Below are 23,801 nucleotides of genomic sequence, written 5' to 3'. Positions count from 1 at the left end.
ATCTAAACTAATTTAAATTAAATTGTTCATTCGATTTAATACAAATTAAAAATTGATTAAATTTACATTAATTTAGATTCTATTTTTGACAAATCGCTTCGATTGAATTGAATTCTGAATCTATTTTTTAAAACCAATCCAATTTAATCCAAACCACACAATATGTTATAATATTATTATTTTATTATTATATTTAAAATTTTACTTATAATATATTCAATTTGTTATATATTTTTGTCTTATACGTGTGTTATTATTATTTAGTAAACATTTTATGAATTTAAAAAGAGATTTATTTATTAATTTTAACCAATATATAATTTTATTTCTACTGTTATGTTATTATTAATTTTTTAAGATATTATACTGTTTAGACTTATTATGTCACAGTTAGTTATTTAAGATTTGATATTAAAATTTGATATGTATATTTATTTTTTATTTATAAAATTGCATATCTAATTAAATTCAAACTGTTTGAAATTAAATTGGATTGGATCAAATTATCGAAAAAAAATAATCTAATTCAAATTGCACAGCAAACAAAAGTAATAATTAAATCAGATAGTTTTACTCAAAACCAATTCAAACTGCACTACAAACACTTCTATTTTCTGTATAGTTTTTGTTTAAAATATTATTCATGATGAAGAATTGCAACCACATATTTTGTTATAATTTTTTATATATATGATAAACATGAGAGATCTGGCATTATATAATTGTTCGTGAGTTATCAATATTCGTTTGTTGGTTGCCACCACCAAACTTACCTTTTCATCATTGATATATTCCCTTGCAACGTTTTGTATTTCGTCCGTGGTCAATACAGGTTTTGTAGTGAGTGCTTATGAAAGTCTTCATTCGTCAACCTGTTAGTCAAGTATAAACTAGCGATGGAGTCTGTGAGCCCGTCAATCTCTAGGCATTCGTTGTTGAACCGATCTAAGTATTTTCTCATAGACTCATCCAATCATTATGTTATGCCCAACAAGTTTATAGGGTGTTTGGCCTTGGATATTCGAGTAGTGAATTGAGTGATGAACTTTTGGGAGATATTCACAAAGGTTGTGATAGACCCCCGAGGTAAAGAATTGAATCACTTAATAGCTAGTCCTGCTAGAGTTGCTTGCGACACCGAATTGCATCCGCCACTCCTTATAGGTTCATCCTGGCTTCAGAAGCTGATAGATGTTTCTAGGGATCCTTGGTTTGGTCATATTGCATGTCCGTTGGTTTGTCAAAGTTTTTTCGGGAGTCGGACTTTAAGGATTCTTTGTTGAAGAGGGTAGCCCCATGATTATAGGTCCGTCTCAGCGTCTTCTTTTTCCTTCTGGCAAGTTGCCACCTCTTCTTCAGTTGTGCCCCTGTAATTCACGACTTAAGGACCTTCCATCGCCTCCGTTATGGTGGTTTTAGTGGTCGTGGTCATCAATTTGCTCACGGCGACGGCCTGTTTGCCATGTGTGTGACCAACTGCGGCCGCTGCTGCAGGGCTAGACTCTAGAGTTGCCTTCATAACTTGGGGACAGATGGTAACGATCTCTTACTGCTATCTTCTTTTACAAGTTTTGGAGTCGGTGTCTTAGTTCTAGAATTATGCGTGTGCTGTTGGATCCAATTCCTCCAAAAGGTATGGATTCCGAGTTGGGATGTGAATTTCTGCTGTGCCTTGGTTGGTGACTGGGTGTCACCTCTGCATGTACTATACTCTGCATCCTTCCAACATTCACCTGCAGATTCCCGTGGGGAGCATACTCTCCTTTGGCTTCTGGCAAGTTATGTAATTGAGAATGATTAGAGGCCATCGACTTTTGTCAACCTTCCCCACAGACGGTCCCAATATTCGCGAGTTACCAATGTCAATAATTGTAAGGAGGGGGAAAGTGTTTTGATGGAATCCTTGAGTCTCCGATCCAACTAATGTATGAAAGCGAGGAGTGACCTGCAAAAATACTCTAACGGTCAAGTTAGATAGTATCTTTTAAGTAGGTTCAGGCTTTAATGTTTTTCATACCTGATGGGATCTGTTGGGTTCCCTATTTATAACGAAACTTGAATAACTTAGCTGATTTCAGATTGCTAGAGTTAGTTAAAGATGGAAAGAACATTTCAAATCTTAAATTTTGAAATGTCATTAAGTTGAACCGGGCTTATGATATGTATTAAGGAGGGCAATTTCATCATTTTGAGACAAGGTGCAGACTCCTGAACACGTATCCGCTTATCTCAATCCGTTTTGGATTTTGGTAAGTGAACTTCCTCGTTAGTCATTGGGCCTTGACCTGCATGTTTGGTCTAATGGTGTTTTGATTCCCATGATGGTTTGCCGAGTCTAGAATAATAATTAAAATGAAGAGTGAAACCTCACCCCGACCCCTAATAATTTCATGAAATCCTTTTTCGTTAGGGGTGTACATAGATCGAGTTTGTCTTGACCCGAACCCAACCCTAAATAATGACCGGGTCTATTTTTTAGACTCTTACTCGATCCTAAACCTGATGAAATCATACTACTTTCGGGTCACACTAAAACCGGGTCTAAATCGGTGAAGTTCGGACCTTGATAAACTTTATGTCAAAAAATTATGATGCATTTATTTATAAAAAAGAAAAAAATATACTTGTTATCGAGAAGTTGATATCCATATTTGAACTTGAATTTTTCTATAAATTCTAATTTCGTACTTCTTTGATCTATTTTCTAATTCAACTAAGTGTGATTAAAAATAAAACAATAAGCTTTTAATTAATATAACATAATATTGGAATTAATTTAAATCATATATACCTTTTTTAGTCCCTTAAGGTGCACATGGGGCCGGGTGAAGCCGGGTTTGCCTTGATTCGGACCCAACCCTAAATAATGACGGAGTCTATTTTTGAGACCCTTATCTGGACCCAATGAAATCACACTGAATTAGCCCCTAAAGTATTCGGGTCCGAGCCGGGCTGAGCCATGTACACCCCTACTTTTCGCCCCTTAATGAAAGCATAATCCCATCGCGACCTTTGACGATTAACTCTGTGAGACTTACTGTCCCCTCCATTAATGTCTCCATCTAGAGTTAACAGATCTTGTCCACATGGACCGTTAAGTCAAAAATTTAATGGACAAATTGTCCTTTCTTCTTTTCTTTTCTCCTCTCCTCCTCTATGCGAACCAGAACACCACCAGGCTAACTCTCCTCTCTCCTTCTCCTCAACATCATTTTTGGCCACTATCATCACCAACATCCACCACCATTCTCTGTTCTCGTTGCACCAACTCACTGTCACCTTCTTCTTCTTTTTCGCTGCACTAACCCATTGCCACCTCCTTTCAATTGAGTAATTTTATCTGTTTAAATATTTGAATTTGGTTTGGGATATGATCTTATGAGTTGTCCTTTTCTAGATTTTGATGAATGAGTATAGATATTTACTTAAAGTGTCGATTTTTATGTGAAAGAGTGAGTTGGTGATTATGGGGTGCATCGGTATGAAACCAAATAGAGACAAAGTTCTCTGTTTGGAATGCAGACTTGGAATTTAGTATGAAACTAAATAAAGACAGGGACAATCTAATGAGAGAGGGATTGTGAGAATAAGGAGAAGAAAAAAGGGAGAGAGGGTAATCGTGGCGGCACGGGATTGTCAATAGTGAATAGAGAAGTAGGGAGAGAGATATGGGTTTGTGATTTTGGTTCGATCAAAAAGAAGAAGAATGATGGCAGTGGAGTGGTGTAGCGAAAATAGAGAATAGTGGTGGATGTTGGTGATGATGGTAGCCAAAAATGGTGGAGAGAAAAAAAAAAAGAGTGCAGAGCATGGTGGTAGATGTTAGTGATGATTAGGGGTCAGGTTGTCATTATACTATTGTTGATAGAAACTTTGACAGAAGAGGCAGAATGTCTGATGAAAATAATGAATAGGAGTCGCGATAGGATTATACTTTCGTTTAAGGGGCGAAAAAAATTTGTAAAATTGTTAGAGATCGAAGTGAAATTTTACTCTAAAATTAATTTTAATATATGAATAATATAAATGAATTTTATATGTACATATAATTATATATTATTCTGTTAGCTAAAATAACTATTTTTAAAAATTAACGCGTGAATAATTATCTAAACGAACAGATATAATTGAATGACAGTCCCTATATCAAAATTAAAGTGTATAATTAAATTAAATGTTGTGCGTACCTAATTAAAGTATCATCATAACCTAATTAGTAAGAGAACAACTAGGGAATCAAAATATCAGCCAAAAATCAGTCAAAATGTGTTTGGGTTTTATGAAAAATTGGATTTTAGTTTGTGCTCCGTGATCTCAGAAACGATTTTTAAATATATTATTCAAAAAGTGATTTTAATTAAACGGTTTTCTTTGCTTGTTGGCTGGTCACATTTTGTCTCCATATACTTTTCCAATTAGTAATGATTCGGTAGAGTCATTAGCGAAGAAACGTGGAGACATCTCTGTTTTGCCACGTCAGCAAACCATTTGGCAACCACACATTTTGTGAAAGAAAAGAAAAAGGAAGGAAAAGGAGAAAGGGGAGAGAAGAAATTGGTGGTTGTTGTGGATAGGTAGGGGCCCCAGGTTAGTGCAGCGAAGTGCAGTGCGTATGTTTTTGTGTGAAAGCGCACACATACTCTCTGCTGCTACCGCAACACCAACACCATAAACTACATTCCTTCCTCCTTTCTCTCTCTTTCTCAATCAACTTCAATTATTCACTCTCCTTCACTCCAGGTTTTGTTCCTCCTCATTTCTCTTATTGTCTTCTTATTATTATGTTTTTAATTTTGGTTATTTCCTTTACCTGTTCGTTCTTTTTTTTACTTTCTTGTGCATGCTAATCGGACGGGTAGACTAGAGGGAAATTCATGCACTAATTGGATTATTATTGGTTGGTTGGTTGGTTGGTTATGTTATCCTTTCTTGCTTGCTTTCTATCGTTGAATGAATGATCTTCTGGATATGGAGTAAGACACCAGCTGTGATTTTTGTTACCGGTCTTACACTCTTACCTGCAAATTTAAAATTTCTGTTTGACCTGACCTCTTCTTGTTTCAACTTGTGTACAGAACCTTAGGGTATCCAGTTGTCCTGTTCTCTCTGTTTCTTGTTTTGAATTGGGGTTTTAGAATTGTGTCCTGATTCATCATTATTAGGGTCAAACTTATCATTAGCAAGAATGTCCACTTGATGTTAATATGTAGCTGAACCTGCCACTAAAATACTCTGGAATTGAAGCATTTTCCTCTTCCTTGTTGTGTTTACGAAATGTGGATGGATTTGTATTAAACATGTTGGAATCAGCTTTCTCGACTCTCTTGATTTTGAAATTGATCAAGAGTCAAGAGATTGATTGATCCATGACAATAAATTGGATGTTTTACTATCTTTGACTCCCTTTCAAAAATTTCTCAAGATATATGGTAACTTGTAATGTCTCATTTAGATTTTATTTAATTTTTATGTTTAGGGTTTAGGATTTTATTTCAAGCACCTGTGGTTTTTGTTTGTATGGGATGTAGCTGCAATAAGCCTGAATTTGGTTAACAATGACTGTTCTTTTTTCCAGATTTGGGCACGTTTGAGGGTGATTAGGAAATCATGACCTCTGCTAATGACATCACTGGTATTACATATGTATATTCTTTGATTCATATTATTATTTTATTGTTCCTTTTTCATTCATAATAATAAGTAGATTGCATTCTTGTCCCAAGTTTTAGTTAACAAAAAATGAAAAAAGAAAAAAAAAAATTTCTTGCTATTTCTTGAGTCTGCTCTAATGGAGTTGATAGAGGAAAATTTTCCTGTTCGACAGAAATGGGTAAACTTGGTGGTCGGAAAGATGCATAACTGCTGTTGTGAATGCTATAGAGACTGCTTTAGTGTTGTTTTTTTGTATAATCAAAGTATTATATTTCTTAATACCAAGAAATGGTCGAAGGTACAGGATGTGGTTTGGTAATAACATATTTTCAGATGGTATGGGATGAAAATATCAGTATGCACTTGGGGTTGTCTCTTTGTGGACATCCAATAGAATCATTTGTGTTAATAAAAATGTAACTGGTAAAAGATTAGGAACCAACTTTCTTTTCAGCCAACAATTAGCCATCATTCCTCTTTTCTTTTAAATTTCCCTTTTCCTCCTTTTAATCTTTTCTTATTCATTATTTTGTTGGTTCATTGTTGGCTGAAAAAAATTTGGTTTTCTAGCAAAAATGAAATTATTTCTTTTTGTCTATTGCTTGAGGACATATAATGACACATATTCCACTTCCCTATAATTTAATTGGTACTATGCTTCACAGAAAAGCTTATCTGTTTCTCAGCTTCTTCTACTTTTTCTAGGTTGATTGTTAAGTTATTCTGTTAATTTTAAATTGAGTCTCCTTTTCTATACTATCCGAAATTTTGCGTTATTTGTTACTTGTTCTTACTGGTATCCTGAGGACAAAAAGTATCTTATCATCGTATTGAAATGTTTATCCAGATAATGAAGCTGATGGGAAGCAACAGTCTGAATCAGAGATGCAGTCTTCCTCTGCAAATGGAACTTCTGATCCAGACACGGGTTCCCAGAATGTTCAGTTTGAAAAACCTGCACAGCTTGGAGATGTTCTGGCTATGGTATGAGCTTTAAGTTTCTTTCTGGTCTGCAATGTGCTTTCTTATTATATCTTAAAAGACAAAATATGTTTCTTCAGTGATTTGACAATCTCGGTCCTTATTGATTTGGCATCGTATTACTTAATTAATTTGAGAAATCCTAAAGAATATTTTGTTTTCCATAGGCCATAGCCATTGGACACCATCCAATGAGTCTTGCTTCTCTTGTAGGTATAACAAATAGACATACATGGCAATTTTTTGTCATTGAAGCAAATTGACTCTGAATGTTATCAAGTCATGATGACATTTTCTCCAAGGTTTATTCTTCCTCTAAACCACAAATAAATTGGCTCTTTTCACTCTCATTTTTTCTTCTGAAGGTGGGAAATTCTGCATGTCTTGTAACAAGCTAACTTTAAAGGATTGTAATATGAAAGTATTTCTAGGTGCCAGAAAATTGCAATCTTATAATAATTTGCAGCTGTTTTTATTGTCAGTACTTAATATCCCTTTAAGGCTTTAAGCCTTTTCATTGTGATCTGAAGCTTATCTATGTAGATGAGTAATTAAGAAGTTGTGTTTGGTTAGTTGAGTTGATTTATGAAACCAGGATGTTTTCGTTTTTGGTGTGTGGTTCTGGGAGTTGATGATCCTAAACAGGAAATTGTATCAGTTATTTAGGTGTGAAATGAAAGAAGTAAGAAGCTCGTTCAGAATCACGTAATTTGCACTTTTGAAGTAGCAAGTATGCCTTGGTTATTCAGGCAATTGAATTATCATCTCCTCCCCCACCCAATCCCACCCCACCCCACCCAAAAAAACCTTCCACCTAAAAAAGTGTGTGTGGGGACATTTTTCCCCATTTAAAACTTTGACGCATTTTACTGATTTTTTTTTCTCTTTCTGGTTTAACTGAAGGCACCACCTGGTTACCCATATCCAGATCCTTACTATAGAAGCATCTTTGCTCCCTATGATACACAAGCTTATGCCCCACAGCCTTATGGATATGGTGGACAACCGATGGTTTTCTCTCTCTCTCTTAGACTCTTATATTTATTGTTGATTCTTGCAATCATGTGGTGCTTGATGTGAGTGTCTTTTCCTGATAATCCACTTACCAAAATTTGTCAGGTCCATTTTCAGTTAATGGGAATTCAGCAAGCTGGTGTTCCTCTGCCAAGTGATGCTTTTGAGGAGCCTGTGTTTGTAAATGCGAAACAATATCATGGTATATTAAGACGAAGGCAATCCCGTGCCAAAGCTGAATCAGAGCATAAAGCTATTAGGAATAGGAAGGTATCTCATTCTCTGAATCTGTCGATTAGAGGAAAAAGCAAAGACAAATTTTGGAGATTGCATTGTCTTCTAGCTTATTGATGCTAATGTTGATTTTGTACCTTCATGAAAAAAATTACTCTGATATTTCCATGTATGCTGGAATTCCTACCTCGATTGAGGTACTCACTCATTCTTCGAACAAATCTTGCAGCCATACTTGCATGAATCTCGGCATTTGCATGCGCTGAAAAGAGCAAGAGGATGTGGAGGCCGATTCCTAAATGCAAAGGAAAATGAGAACGGACATAATGATGCGGCATCAACTGACAAATCACAGTGCAATATCAACCCCAATTCTGATAAAAGTGATATCACTTCATCAGATAGGACAGTCTAAAACGGTGAAACTGACGTTACCTTAGACAATTGGGGACCTGTTGTATATCGCAATATCAAAATAACACCAGCGCGGATATCTGTGTTGCTTCATTCTGGCTCTATAGGTATATCTTTTGTGTAGTAGTACCTTAGGATTTCACATTCATCCTGGTAAAATGTAAATTTAAGTGATTTTATCAGATATTATTGGCCTTTTAAGCCGTTGGTAGGGGATATTTTTATGGTGATGAGTATTTCTTTGTATCTGGTATTTTGGAGAGGTTAGAGATTATCCTAAGCCATGATGAAAGTTTGGTTGAATCATGTTTATTTAGACAGACTATTGTTGTACTTGTATGTCCTTTGATCCATTCTTGTCAGAGGGGAGGACACGTTAAAAGGAGTTTTAAGGTGGAACCTAAACTGATTTGCTAAAATGTTGTCGACAACTGCAGAATGGTACTTCAATCTTGCAATTATTGTAAATGACTTTCTTCTCTCCTTTTGGTTTATGTTTTCTTTTCAAGCATATAGAGTTTAACGATTATGCATGATAAAGTACAAGGATATCTAACTAATCATCATCATCTTTTTTCTCCCTGGAAGATGATGTTTGTAAAACCTTTTAAATAATAGATAGTTGATGTAATGAAACAGATTGAATGTTTGGTTGATGGTGCATATAAATTAAATGAGCAAAAAGATAATGCTAAAATTTTCATTAAATACAATACAAATAATAATTATTTTGGGTGCACTTTTGAAAACCAGAAGGGCCATAATTTATTTATTAACTATGGTCTTTGGTAAACAGATTACTTGTCAGTGACAAAATTCGAGAGCTACATCGGCTAAAATATGAGTATTATTTACTTAATTTATTGCCAAACATTCTGATATTCTGATAAAAGCTTAGGATAATTTAGAGGATGAGGAAAGTAGGAGCTACTATTGACCTTTCAATTCAGATGAGGAATGAGAGGGAGAAATTGGGAACACGTAGTGCTGGGAAAAAAAAAAAGAAAAAACAAGAGCATGATATGATGACAAAACTACCATAAGAAATCCCATCCACCACGTTATCCTTTCTCTAACACTAGCAAACATACATGCAGCAGGTTCTACACTTTCCGGTGACAATTCCAATGAAAAAACTAGCCGCTAAAAACTAAATATTTTTGGTCTATTAGTTACGTTTTAGTATTGTCAACTACTAAAGCTAAAGTTTGATTAAAATAAAGTAGTTCCTCGAGCCAAATATAAAGAATTGACTTTTGAAGGACTTTTTCATCTGTAAATCACTTTTATTCTCGTAAAATATATACTTAGTAGAAACTAGAAAAAGAGATATTTATCTCAGTCAAAATCAAACTAAATTTTTTTAAGCAAAGTACTCATGTTTCTTATAATCTAGTAATATAAAGTTAAACCATGTTGGCTTTATTTCTAGCAGACATGTACGGTTACTGAATTAGAGATTTAGAGCTCGGAGCAGTTTGGACACATATGGAAAGAAAGAAAGAAGCGTTGATTATTGAGAGGAATAAGGCTCTCCAACTTATCTTCTTTCCTAAGGTAAAAAAAAAAAATGTGACTCATTTACTCCGTAACTGTTATACTACTGTACCATTATTTGGATATACAATTTTTATATACTACTGAGATATAACTCAATCTAATACATTTTGCACTAAACACACTACAAAAATTTCTCAATCTTAATCTCTCTTGCATGCACTGTTTAAAAATTGTAAATACATATACATTATAAATACAAATACATGATCCTTTTAATTTACTAAACATAAAATAAAAAATTTATATTTTTAAAAAGCATAAACATCACTTCAAAAAATCTTATTAAACTAAGCCTTACTATAATATCCAAAACGAAACAAATTCTGTCCGAATAATGGTTTATTAGAAGGAATCTTCAATAGGATAAAATCGGGACATTTGAATTTTGAAGGCAGTATGCTTGCATGAAATGAAGGAAGTGTGTGTTTGGTCCCGTTTGCATCAAATTGATTTTTTTAAATTTGATTTTAATAAAAAATAAATTTATATAATGTAATTTATGTTTGACAATTTTTATATCAATATAAATTATATTAAATAAATATAATTTGAATTGTACTCTTTAAAATTATTTTTAAATAAAAAATTATTAAAATAGACATAAATTTAGATAATATTTTTATATTATTCTATCATTTTATTTTAAATATTTGAACATATCTTATTAACCAATTTTATATAAACATTAATATTTACTTATTAAATAAAAAATAACATATAAGGTAAGTAAAAATACAATAAAAGGCAAGTAAAAATCATATGAATAAAGCTAAATAAAAAAAGATTTATACAAAACACAAATATAGTGTAATAAAAAAATAGAAAAATAGGATTTATATGAATAAAACATAATAAGCACACTATAAAAAATCAATAACATACTTAATAGATCAGAACACTAAAAATAATAGAAAAAAGAGTTAACAATATTTATTATATAAATAAAAAATATAAAAAAATAAATAAAAAATCATACTAACAAATTCAAATAAAAATAAAAAAGACTTCATAAAAAAAATAATATAATAAATGATAAAAAAATTTCATATGAACTAAGAAATAATAAGAACTCTAAACAATAATAACATGTATGAGAAATTAAAATACTAAAGAAAAATAATATGAAAAAGCTAATATTTATCATATAAATAAAAAATATAATAAAAATGAAGTAAAAAACTCAAAATATAAAAGAGAGTATTAAATATGATAAAAAATTAAAATATTTATTTTGGTAGTGACTAAAATAATTTTAAAAATTCTTGATGAAAAAACTATTGGGACCAAAGATTATAGCAAACTAGATATACAGGTAGATTGTTTTTTGTGCTATTTTTAAAGAAGAAAATAAGAAACCGAGTTGGTAAGATGAAAATAAAATTTTCAATTAATTACCCAATAATAACAAGTGAATGCATAAACTACAACTTTAACTTAGGTGAAAGTATAAATTTTGGTAAAGTACTAAATTGGTCCCTAGGTTTGGGCGTAATTCTGTTCTGGTCTTTAAGGTTTAAAGTGTTCTATTTGAATCTAAAAAAGTTTCATTTAGTATTAATTTAGTCCCACAGGAGGTCAAAATTAAATAATTAACAAAATGTCCTACATAACAACAGTTCAAGAACAAAATCGATAATCTAGAGAACAAGTACAAACTCCAGAGGCACAAAATCAACCATTGATGTATCAATACATTTATTTATCATTTTCTTTAGTTTTATAGAAAATATTTTATTTATATTATAAAAAAAATAATAAATAAATGTATTGATGTATCAATGGTTGATTTTATGCCTCTGGAGCTTGTACTTATTCTCCAGATTATCGATTTTGTTCTTGTACTGTTGTTATGTAGGACATTTTGTTAATTATTTAATTTTGACCTCACTGTGGACTAAATTGATGCTAAATGAAACTTTTTTGGATTCAAATAGAACACTTTAAACCTTAAGGACCAAAATAGAATTACGCCCAAACTTAGGAGACCAATTTAATACTTTACTTTTTTTTTTTCAATTAATTGTTCAAGATCACTTCCATGTTCAGAACAAAAAAAATTATTTAATACACTTGAAGGTTTTTTTCCGTTTCCAAAACTAAATCAAACACGGCCGAAATTAGTTTGCTCATTCCAAAAAAAATAAATCACACTTACTAACACACACAATAATTATATGATATTTGCAAAGGCACTAAATATATAAAAAATGTCACCATATAATTTGTGTGTCCAAACAACTTCATATTTTTAAATAAAAAAATCCCTTACATTAAACATGAAAATATAAAACCAAACTCATCAAATTTATTGTTTTTAATTACTGAATAACAATACAATTTATAAATTATAAAAAGAGAAATATTAGGACTATTAAAATTTATTATTTTTAGTTATTATTTAATTATTAATTTAATTTTTTTAGTTTAATAATTTAATAATATATTTTATTCTATACTTTTAAATATTAATAATTAAATAATAATAAGTTTTGATGATTTTTTAGCATTTTTCCAATAAATATCTCTGGAAAAGAAAAATAAAAAATCTGAAGGGGTTGCTGGTTTTAGTACGAAAGTGGGAAACGGTATGTATCTGGGTCTAATCTTCATTCACTGCACTGTGATTGGGCAATTGATTCCTAAAAAGATATGATATAATTAGTAGCAACAGCAGCAACAGCAAAAGCCTATTTCCATTTTCTAATTTCTAAAACCCCTTCCTCTTCTTCTTCGCCCACTTCCCAAACCCAAAAAACCTTATCCCTTTCTTTCCACAAAACCTATCTCTTCTTTCTCTTCTTCCATGGACTCCACTGACCCTTCTCTTCCCCAAGCTTCTCCCTCTCTCCCTGTCTCTGACTCTCTTTCTCCGCCTCCTCCCTCCTCTTCTTCTTCCCTCGAAAGATCCGCTACTGACCGCAAGCTCCAAAACGGCGTTAATGGGCCTGCTTTGGGCTCAGATGACGATGAAGGCTTTCTCAGCGGCGAAGACGCCGAGGACTTCGACACGGAGCCCACCAGGCCCATTCTGGTCTATCCCGATGGCAGAACCCCGAAATTGGAAGATGAACCCGCTGATGCCGATGAACCTTCTTCGCAATTTTCAACCCCCGACGGCGACAGACCTATTGCCAAGGTAACGCTCGACGATGACGAGCATGCTCATGCTCATGATGATGATGACAAAGATAACGATAACGGGGTTGTTTCTGATGAGGGTTCAGGCGGCGGCGGCGGCGGCGGTGAGAAATTGGGCGAGGTGAAGGAGGGCGATTCCGGTGATGTGGTTATGGAGTCTTCTGGTGGTGATGTCGGTGTTGAAGAGGTGCAAGAATTGAAGGAGAAGGAGAAACAAGGGGAGAGGGTTGTTCTTGCTACTGAAGAGGAAGAAAAGAATGATGAGTCGCTGATTGATGCACAGAAAGGCGATGATTCTTTGGTTGTGGAATCTGAACATGATGGTAAGTCTAAGTCTTTTGCTGGTGAAAATGGCGGCGATGGTAATGTTGAGATTACTAGTGGTGGAGACGCCCTTGTTGACTCTGTGGAAGTTAACCTTTTGAGGTCTAATGTGGCTGTTGTTGGAGATAATGTGGAACAAGTTGAGGAGTCTGAGATTAAGGGGCTGGAGCCTCCTGCTCCTGTGAGCCTCGATAATGGCTTTGATCCGATTCAGCAGGGTGGCGAGAATGTTGTTGATAAGGTTGCAGGTGGAGATGATGCTGAGTCTGCTCAGAATGTTAACAGTGCTGTTCTGAATAGGGAACACTCGGAAGTTGCAACTTGCAATCTTGAGGCTGTGCAAGATGGCATTGATGCAGAGGCTTGTGCCATTGAGGGGGACATTGGGGATAGAGAAATAGATGTTTCGGTGTCTGATGAGAAGGGTGAAGAAGGAATATTTTTTGGCGGCTCTGATGAAGCCTCCAAGAAGGAGCTGGAGGATTTGGAGCAACAAGCAGGTGCTGGAGAGATTTCACATGATGAAAGAATTGATGGCCAGATTGTCACTGACTCGGAGGAAGAAGAGGCGGAAACTGATGATGAAGGAGATGGGAAGGAGCTGTTCGATACTGCTACCTTGGCAGCTCTTCTGAAAGCAGCATCCGGTGGGGGACAAGATGGTGGTAGCATCACAATAACCTCTCAGGACGGGTCGAGGCTTTTCTCTGTCGATCGCCCGGCTGGCCTGGGTTCGTCACTTCAGTCTGGTAAGCCTGCTATGCGACCAAATCGTCCTAATATTTTTACTCCTTCCATTAATAGAGCCAGTACGGAATCTGATGATAATTTGAGTAAAGAAGAGAAAAAGAAACTGGAGAAATTACAAGAAATCAGAATTAAGTACCTTAGACTGGTTCAGAGAATGGGGTTCACCACAGAGGAATCAATAGTGGCACAGGTGCTGTACCGGTTGACACTTGTTGCAGGGAGGCATACTGGCCAAATATTTAGCCTAGATGCTGCAAAGGAGACTGCTTCCAAGCTTGAAGCTGAGGGAAGAGATGATTTAAATTATTCTATAAATATACTGGTTCTTGGGAAAGCGGGTGTTGGCAAGAGTGCTACAATCAATTCAATTTTTGGTGAAACGAAGACCAGCTTCAGTGCATATGGTCCTGCTACAACTGCTGTGACGGAAATTGTTGGGATGGTTGATGGAGTGAAGATAAGGGTATTTGACACACCAGGTCTGAGGTCATCAGCTTTGGAACAAGGATTCAATAGTAAAGTCTTGGCTACTGTGAAGAAGGTGACTAAAAAATCTCCCCCTGATATTGTCCTCTATGTGGATCGACTGGACCTACAAACTAGGGATCTGAATGATTTGCCATTGTTAAGATCAATTACCGGTGCCCTTGGTCCATCCATCTGGCGAAATGTTATAGTCACTCTGACCCATGCTGCCTCTGCTCCCCCAGATGGGCCGTCTGGTGCCCCATTGAGTTATGAAGTATTTGTTGCTCAAAGATCTCACATTGTTCAACAGACTATTGGACAAGCTGTTGGTGACCTGCGACTTATGAATCCTAGTTTGATGAATCCAGTCTCTCTTGTTGAAAACCATCCTTCTTGTCGGAAAAATAGAGATGGCCAGAAAGTGCTTCCTAATGGTCAAACTTGGAGACCAATGTTGTTGCTTCTATGCTATTCAATGAAGACTCTCTCTGAAGCTGGTAACCTTTCAAAAACTCAAGAATCATTTGACCACCGCAGACTGTTTGGTTTCCGCACTCGTGCCCCGCCACTTCCATACTTGTTATCTTGGTTGTTGCAATCACGTTCCCACCCAAAGCTCCCTGCTGATCAAGGTGGAGCTGACAATGCTGATTCTGATATTGAAATGGCTGACTTATCTGATTCAGATCTAGATGAAGATGAGGATGAATATGACCAACTCCCGCCATTTAAACCCCTGAGGAAATCTCAGATTGCTAAGCTTAACAGAGAGCAGAAAAAAGCATATTTTGATGAGTATGATTATCGAGTGAAGATTTTACAGAGGAAGCAATGGAGAGACGAGTTGAGGAGGATGAGAGAGATAAAGAAAAAAGGCAAATCTCCCCCTGTAAATGATTATGGTTACGGGGACGAAGATGATCAGGAGAATGGAGCTCCAGCTGCTGTGCCAGTTCCATTGCCTGATATGGTCCTTCCACCGTCCTTTGACAGTGATAACCCAGCCTATAGATATCGATTCCTAGAGCCAACTTCTCAGCTCCTGACAAGGCCAGTGTTAGATACTCACAGTTGGGACCATGATTGTGGTTATGATGGTGTAAACCTTGAACAGAGTCTAGCCATCATCAATAAATTCCCTACTGCTGTCACTGTTCAGATAACAAAGGACAAGAAAGACTTTAGCATACACTTGGATTCATCAGTAGCTGCGAAACATGGAGAAAATGGATCGACCATGGCAGGGTTTGACATTCAAAACATTGGAAAGCAGCTGGCTTACATTGTTAGAGGAGAGACAAAATTCAAAAATTTCAAAAGAAATAAAACTGCTGCTGGGTTTTCTATGACATTTTTGGGTGAGAACGTTTCCACTGGGGTGAAAGTTGAGGATCAAATAGCTCTCGGAAAACGCTTAGTATTGGTGGGAAGCACAGGGACCGTGCGTTGTCAAGGTGATGCTGCTTATGGTGCTAATGTCGAAGTGCGGCTTAGAGAGGCAGATTTTCCAGTTGGCCAGGATCAGTCATCATTGAGCCTTTCTTTGGTGAAGTGGAGAGGAGACTTGGCTTTGGGAGCCAATTTTCAGTCCCAATTTTCACTTGGACGAAGTTATAAGATGGCCGTTCGTGCTGGATTGAACAACAAGCTCAGTGGACAGATCACTGTGAGAACAAGTAGCTCAGACCAGCTCCAGATTGCACTTGTCGCCATTCTCCCCATTGCGAAGGCTGTCTATAAGAACTTCTGGCCCGGGGCAAGTGAGAATTACTCCATCTATTGAATCTTTCTTTTGGTTATGTTACTGGTTAAGCAATTAGATTATCAGTTAATCGTCTTATGTTGCTTCTTTTCACGCTTTTCTTAAATAATGAGTTTCTTAGTTTTGTCTAGACTATTAGATCTGCTGCTATATTGAAGTGCATTTTATGTGGCTGAAAATTGTACTGAAATTGAGATGAAACCTACAGGGAATTTATTCGTAGTTGTTTTTCGTCACCTCCTATTTATTTGAATAATGTTAATGCCAGATTATGCTGTTATTGCTGATATTCTTCTTCTTTGCTACTGGATTTCTTGTTTATTGATCATCCAATATTAATACCTGTTTGAGGTTTTATCTTGGACTACTTAGCTGAGGAATAACACAAATAGGGTTTGATACAATACAAGTGTGATTAGATTAAGAATTGGGGAAACAATCCTTGATCTTGTCTTAGTACTTTTTTTTTTTTTTTTTACCAAAGATAGGAGACTCGAACCCGCAACCTCTTAATTAAGTATAGGGAGACTATGACATTTAAACTATAACTCATTGGCCTTGTCTTAGTACTTTGTTCTAGCTTGTTGCTACAATGCTATCGCACTCTTTATTCTTTAGGGGGTCATGTGTTGATGACCTCACATCAGTGCTAGTAGTGCTTATATTTTAGATGAGCAAAAGGGTTAACTATGAATTCCTTACCCGAAAGATTACAAAAATATCGTTGAATATGTTATTGACAAATTAGTCCTTGAATAATTTAAAAATATGACAAGAAAAATTAATAAATATTATTTTTTATAAGTAACAGTTTTTAATATTTAGTAAACAGCGTATTCATTAGGTCTAAATTTTATGGTAATATTTAAATGAATATTTAAAAGGTCCAAAAAAAAAATTTAAAGCAAAATTTGATCTTTAATTTTTTTTTTCTTTTTTAAAAAAATGTGGTTATTCACCATAAAAAAAACTTCTTAAAAAATTTTACTTAAAACAAAAAAATTATCAAATTTTAAGAATGAAAAAAATTTATTTTTCTAATTATGATTGTAAAAATTTGTATTAAAATTTGATCTCTAAAATTATTTTTTAGAATATATATTCAATATCTAAATTTTTATGTGTGCTTTTAAATGTTTTGAGACTTATTTGTTTTTAACATCTTTGGGGTTTATTTTGTTAGCGATACAAACTTTTAGATATTATTTTAGTAGTTTACTATGAACAAAATATTGGCATATTGATTAAAAATAGTGGTCCTAACATTTCTCAAAAGATAAGCTAGGCTTCCCTAGAGCAATATAGTTCATTTAACCAAAAATGATGAAACAGATAATCACTAAGGTAGTGTTTGGTAGTGAAGACTAGGATTGAGACTGGAGTCTGGTATTTAGTATTGTGTTTGGTGGTTAGAGACTGAAACTAAAATTTCAGTTTCCGTCTTCAAAATTTTAGTATCTTTAAAAATTAGGGATACAGGAAATTAAAATTTTGGAAATGGAAACTGAAACTTTAATAACTTTTTTTCTCCTCAAAAACCCTCATTCAAAATTTCATATTCCAAATTTATTCTTCACTCCCACCTTTCACTCCACCACCCAACCCTATCCCACCTCTCACTCCACCACTAGTCCACCACATCTTCACCACCACCAACAACAATGCTGACAACAACAATAACAATCTCATCAATGAGATTCAATAACAACAATAATACCAAAAACCAAGAACAATCTCATCAAAAAAAAAAATCTCAGCAGGCAGCATGGCGAGCATAGAGAATAGAGACGGCATGGAGGACCATCGGCGAGCATAGGGAACAGAGGCGGCGCGACAAGCGCAGGAAACAAAGGCGCAATGTATTCGACCCCAAGTGCAAGAACGGCAACAATGGGTTTAGTTCCGTTTAATTAATAAGGACATTTTAGTAATTTCAAAAATTTTAGTCTCTACTCAGTTTTCAATTTTTTGCCTGTAAGGTGGGTCGCTGGCTAAATTGCATTTTCACAAATCTGTGACATTCTCTGGGATTTTTATTCGGAAGCAACTCTACCAATAGGGGTAGTAGGCGGTCCAGTCCATTCCACCACGCCTAGTGTGACAGTCCTGAACCTCGACCCTGTTCTGCCTAACCATTAAGTCTTGCTAGTGTTAATTTTTTTCTTTAAACATCGAAAAAAAAACATAATGTCACAAACATTTTAATAAATTTAGAGTAAAACTCCACTACAACCTCTAATCATTGCACAAAATAACAATCCGTCTCTATTCGATTGAAAAATGACAATGTGGCCCCTAATTATTAATTCCGTCAGACTTTTTGACCCTTTTGTTAAACTCTTCGTCCAGAATTAACAGATTTTATCTACGTGTAACATTAACTGATTATGTGTCAGGAACCAATCTAAAAGACAAAACGCCTCCTATCATGTTAGCAATACGATGCAATAAAGTAGGACAAGTAAACTCTCAAACAAAATTTTAATGAGATACTTAAACCCCTAACTAAATATAAATACAGACACATAAATTCATAATGAATTATAAAGAAGGGCATGTTACCATAATTTTTGCTACCCTTAGTTGGTGGCAACCTTAGTTCCATGCTCCTCCTTTTCTTTCTTTCTTTTTTTTCCTCTCCAAATCCCACCAACCTTAGTTCCATGCTCCTCCTTCTCTTTCTTTCTTTTTTTTCCTCTCCAAATCCCTTATATGAGCACAGTAAAAGCTACTTCATCAATTTCAATCTCCTTCAATCTATCATTTTCTTCTTAATCTCCAATGTAGATTCCATGTCTCCATTCCTTGCAATATTCATCTATTAGGTAGCGTTTGTTTTGAGGTACTGAGACAGAGACTGAGAGACTGAGACTCAGTATCATGTTTGTTAGTTCAGAGACTGGTACTAAAATTTCTGTCTCTGTCTCTAAAATTTCAGTATTTCAGTACCTCCAAAAAGTAGGGACACAGGGGACTAAAATTTTTAGAGATAGAGACTGAAATTTTAATAATATTTTATACCTAAAATACTTTCATTTCAATTAATTAATTCCTATTTTATCCTTTGTACAAATTAAATTAGAATTTTATTCTTGTTTTAATTTTTGTCTCCCACTTTGCACCAAACAGAATACTGAAATTTATTTCAATCTCTGTCTCTTAGTCTCTGTCTCTCAGTCTTAGTCTTTCTATCTCTATCTCTCCACCAAACGCTACCTTAGTATTGTGAACAAAATCTTATCAGGCTTTAAACCTATCTCACTCATCTCATTCACAAGCTTCTTTCAAATCGCAAATCTTATAAAGGCTATTGATCAGTGCATTATACGTGATCAAGTCCAACCTAATGCGCTGATTGATTATTACCTGAAAATTCTTCAAGGTCAAATCAATTTTCCATATTTGTATTGCCCCATCAATCAAAATGGTGGAAGTAATACCATTCAAGACTAACCATTTTTTACACATTTCATCAAACAAAAATCTCTACAACCTAAGAAGAAGAAGTAACAAGAAACCGAGGCCACTATCAACCAAAGGCAACAACTAGTGCAATAGCAGGTACAATAGCTTGTTGAAATTTAGGGATAAGTCCTACTTAATGATTCATTATGAATTCATGTGTCTATATAATTAGTTAGGAGTTTAAGTGTCTCATAAAATTTTTTACAGAAATTTACTTGTCCTACTTTAGTGCAATTTATTGTTGACACAATAGGAGAAATTTTGTCCTTTGAAATAGTTTCTTGACACGTAATCAGTTAACGTTATACGTAGGTAAGATTCGTTATCTCTGAATGAAAATTTAATAGAAGGGCTAAAAAGTCTCATAGAATTAGTAGTTAAGATCTGCGTTGTCATTTTCAATCAATGAAAAATAAATTGTTATTTTAAACAATAATAAAGAATTAAGATAAGATATTACTCATAAATTTATAATTTTTTAATTCACAAATAATAAAATTTTTAATAAACATAATCATCAATCAAATTTTTAAAAATAAAATTATCAAACAAATATTGTCTAAATGTGGTCAAATTGGTAATGCAAGAGTGGTTGTTTATTAAAAAAGGGTAATGCTAGGTAGACAAAAAAAAAACAGCCAGAACTTACCTTATTTAATATTAATTAATTATTGCAACAATTAATGAATGCTAAATAAAGCAAGTTATGGCTGTGTTTAAATGATTTTTTTTTTGTTACCAAACATTTCCGATTAAAAAATAGAAGAATGCTAGGAGGACAGCAACTTTTGTGATTTTTAGCCATCAATGATGGTTTTAATTAGGGGTGCACAGACCCGGCCCGGCCCGAAGGCCCGGCCCGGTCCCGAATACTTTAAGGACTAATTTGGTGTGATTTTATCGGGTTTAGGGTCGGGTACGGGTCTCAAAAATAGGCCCGGTCAATATTTCGGGTCGGGTCCGGGCCATAGCTCGGGTCACTCGAAGTCGGCCCGGTGGCCCGGTCATCATACACAATTAATATTTTGTGTTATTAGTGATGGATCATGACTATTCTTATGTGGAATTTAAGTATTGTAAACTTTAATATTTTGTGTTATTAGTCATTATAAGACTATAAATTAATGTTTTATGTTTAGAATGCATAAGACTTTAGACTAATACATAAGATTGTGTTATTTGTATTGATTTAAATATTTGGCATTATTAGACAATATTAATATTGATTGTGGTTATGCTTTAGTATTGAAGAAGGGTTGGTTCTTGTTATATTTTTCTAAGTGAATTTTACCATGTTAACTAATGGTTGGAGTCTTGGAAATTTGGATATTTTTACATGCTAGCTTACAAGAAGGTATCAACGTAATGTAATGTTAATGGCCCGGTTTTCACCCGGTTTTCACCCGGTATAATTGTGGCCCGAAAGTGTATTGGTTTCATCGGGTCTAGGGTCGGGTTCGGGTCTAATAAATAGACCCGGTGTATATTTCGGGCCAGGTCTGGGTTACATCAAACCCGGCTTCACCCGGCCCATGTGCACCCCTAGTTTTAATGGTGTGAGATTTTATCCAATGATTCACTTTTCTTTGCTAATTACATGCTGGCCAGAATTTAACAAAGTTGCTGGCAAAAAATAATGAGCAATATAGTGTGTGCACCGGGGTGACATACACTTTGCTACTTGGCCCAGTACCTTTCAAGCTTTTTTTCTTCCTAGTACCTAGTAACTACCGGCAATCAGAAAAATGGTCTCACCTCATTAATTCTTCTTCATTTCACTGATTCGTTATGTTCCAACCCTCATCTGCAGTTAAACACTCGACTCTCCTTTTTCAATCATGTGCATAATCTCTGCTATATCCACTCTCCTTTGCCTTTCTTTCTTCTTCCGCTCGGATCCATTGAAGCTTATGTTCCAGTTGATAGCTTCAGCATCAACTGTGGCTCAACTAGCATATTCTACGACGGTGAAAGGTCATGGGCCGGAGAGATAGACTCAAAGCTCTTAACTTTCAAGACACAAAAGCCATCTTTGCTCAACCGAAGCCCGCAGGTTAGGCGGGCTTTTTGAATATGACAATCTTAAAATTCTATTTTGATCCGCCCTTTTGGTGAGTTAAGCTCATTTGCCACCCTATCCACCAACTTGAATAAAGCGTAAACTCCATACGTTTTGGCGAGTCAACTTGCGATATGATCTACCTTAGTTATAATTAGATTCATTAATTTGCAAATAAAATAGCTTCACAGATTATTATTCAATTTCCCTTCGTCTTTCCTTAATTTAATTTCTTGAAGATTAATATTTACAGCTGCTTGAAATACAATCCATTTAGATTTGTGATAAAATAACCATTTACATATAATAGCAACTCCTCGAAGAACTTGCTTTATCGGTATTCCTTTAACAACATAAAAAACTAGAAAGCATGCATAGTAATTAGTGCAGCAATAAAAAAGATTCAAAACTAAAAGAAACTTTTCAAGTATTTATTTGATAGATGATTAAGGACTACTTTTAAGTACCATGATTATTAAAATAATAATAAAATAAACCTCTAAAAAAAGATTAATAGTAACTTAAACGTTTACCGTTACTAAAGTATCAATTGTACTCATGATAGCAATCATGAACGCAATCATATAGCTTTCTTCGATTTTGTCGAAACCGTTTCCTGCAGTCATCCAAACATGCTTTCAGGTTAGATGCACCATCAAAATGTTGTTCAGGAATAATGCCATCGAATTCAGTAAAGATAAAACAAATAACCACTCCAATTATCAACGCTGCAATTGCATATATCACGCAGTTTTTAGATACAAATTCCTTTTTTTGTCTCGTCATCATCGTCAATTTACAATAGCCCTATAGAATGAGGATATTTCTAGCTTTGATGCTATTCCTTCTTATAGTTAGTTATAAATTATCAATATAAACAAAACAAAACAAAAATTTGTTTTAGAATAATTTATTGTTTTGGTGAAATTTGTTGCTTGGCTCTTGAAATTAAAGATCTGTAAATACCAAGATAAAGATAAAGAATATAAAAAAAAGAGGAGTGCTAGGACTAACAAATTTTGTGATTTATAACTATCAATTAGCCATCATTGGTAATTTTAATGGTGTGAGATTTTTTCTAAGAGTGTGAGATTACTCACTTTGTTTTTGCTGGTTAAATACTGGCCAAATTTTAATAAAACTGCTGGCCCTACACTTTTCCTAAAAAAAAAAAATATCATAATAGCAAAGTGTTGTCTTCGAATAGTTTGTTTATTCGATTAAGTTTGATTGCCTTTTGGATTGGATGAATTCTGAAAATAAATAATAATAAACTATTCATTAAAGTATATGATCTTTCTGATAATTGAGTAGAGAAATTAGAATATTTCAAATAATATGACAACTTTATTTTCATTTTCAAGGTTGTTATCTAATTTTCATTTTCTCTCTCTTCAAAAAATTTGTTTTTAATTATAATAAAAATAACTCTAATTTTTATTAGCTGTGAAAATAACTTATATATATTAAAGTTCTCTATTAACTATATTTATTAAATAAATTAATTTTTTGACTTTATGAATTTATTTAAAATAACACGGATCAAATGTGATTAAATAAAGATATAAAAGGTAACTAAATAAAGGTAAATTACCTTATCTTAATTGATGAGCTAGACTAAGTAAAAGCTAACTATCATTATACATTAACAACAGAAAGCCCTGATTTGCAATTCTAAAAAGTTTGCCCCCAATCATAAACCTGGTGTAAGTGTTTCTAAGGAGAAAAGTGTGTGCAAGTTTTGGAGCTTTTCTGAATGCTGTTGCTGAGTCTTAAAGTAAGGAAATTTGCAAGCCATAAGGTGCGTTCCTTCTGTTTTAATTGCAAATTTTAATTTTATATATGTTCATGATAATAATTGTGGAATAATGGGTGTGGGTCTTAGTTTATTTGAGCAATATTTTGTTTATATATAAATTTTCTTTTTTTTTTTTTAAAAAAAAAAGAGCTTAACACTCAAGTGGAGTAAATAAAGACAAA

At 34.2% G+C, this 23,801-nt stretch overlaps 2 protein-coding genes across 6 annotated transcripts; both read left to right on the top strand.

Annotated features, from left to right (window-relative positions):
- The first annotated feature begins 4,413 nt into the window (after window positions 1-4,413).
- Window positions 4,414-8,778, top strand: LOC107631082 (nuclear transcription factor Y subunit A-7). 5 transcript variants are annotated; one of them, XM_016334403.2, is made up of 6 exons: window positions 4,414-4,740; window positions 5,576-5,632; window positions 6,500-6,636; window positions 7,537-7,644; window positions 7,753-7,917; window positions 8,111-8,778. In XM_016334403.2, the coding sequence occupies exons 2-6, from the start codon at window positions 5,608-5,610 to the stop codon at window positions 8,294-8,296; spliced, it is 621 nt and encodes a 206-aa protein (XP_016189889.1). In that variant the 5' UTR covers window positions 4,414-4,740; window positions 5,576-5,607; the 3' UTR covers window positions 8,297-8,778. The 5 variants fall into 5 exon arrangements, with proteins under 5 accessions (XP_016189889.1, XP_016189893.1, XP_016189891.1 ...); XM_016334405.3 differs by having other exon boundaries at window positions 4,557-4,740; window positions 7,765-7,917; XM_016334404.3 differs by lacking the exon at window positions 4,414-4,740 and adding an exon at window positions 4,865-4,973.
- A 3,631-nt stretch (window positions 8,779-12,409) lies between these two features.
- Window positions 12,410-16,584, top strand: TOC159 (translocon at the outer envelope membrane of chloroplasts 159). Its single transcript, XM_016334409.3, has one exon. It carries the CDS (start codon window positions 12,659-12,661, stop codon window positions 16,316-16,318), a length of 3,660 nt encoding a protein of 1,219 aa, XP_016189895.1. The 5' UTR covers window positions 12,410-12,658; the 3' UTR covers window positions 16,319-16,584.
- The last annotated feature ends 7,217 nt before the right edge of the window (window positions 16,585-23,801 follow it).

Source organism: Arachis ipaensis, chromosome B3 (assembly GCF_059453495.1).
Source record: "Arachis ipaensis isolate K30076 ecotype BB chromosome B3, ASM5945349v1, whole genome shotgun sequence".
Lineage (NCBI taxonomy): Eukaryota > Viridiplantae > Streptophyta > Magnoliopsida > Fabales > Fabaceae > Arachis > Arachis ipaensis.
Note: the sequence above shows the minus strand (reverse complement) of the source record. Positions and strands in the feature narration are given on the sequence as shown.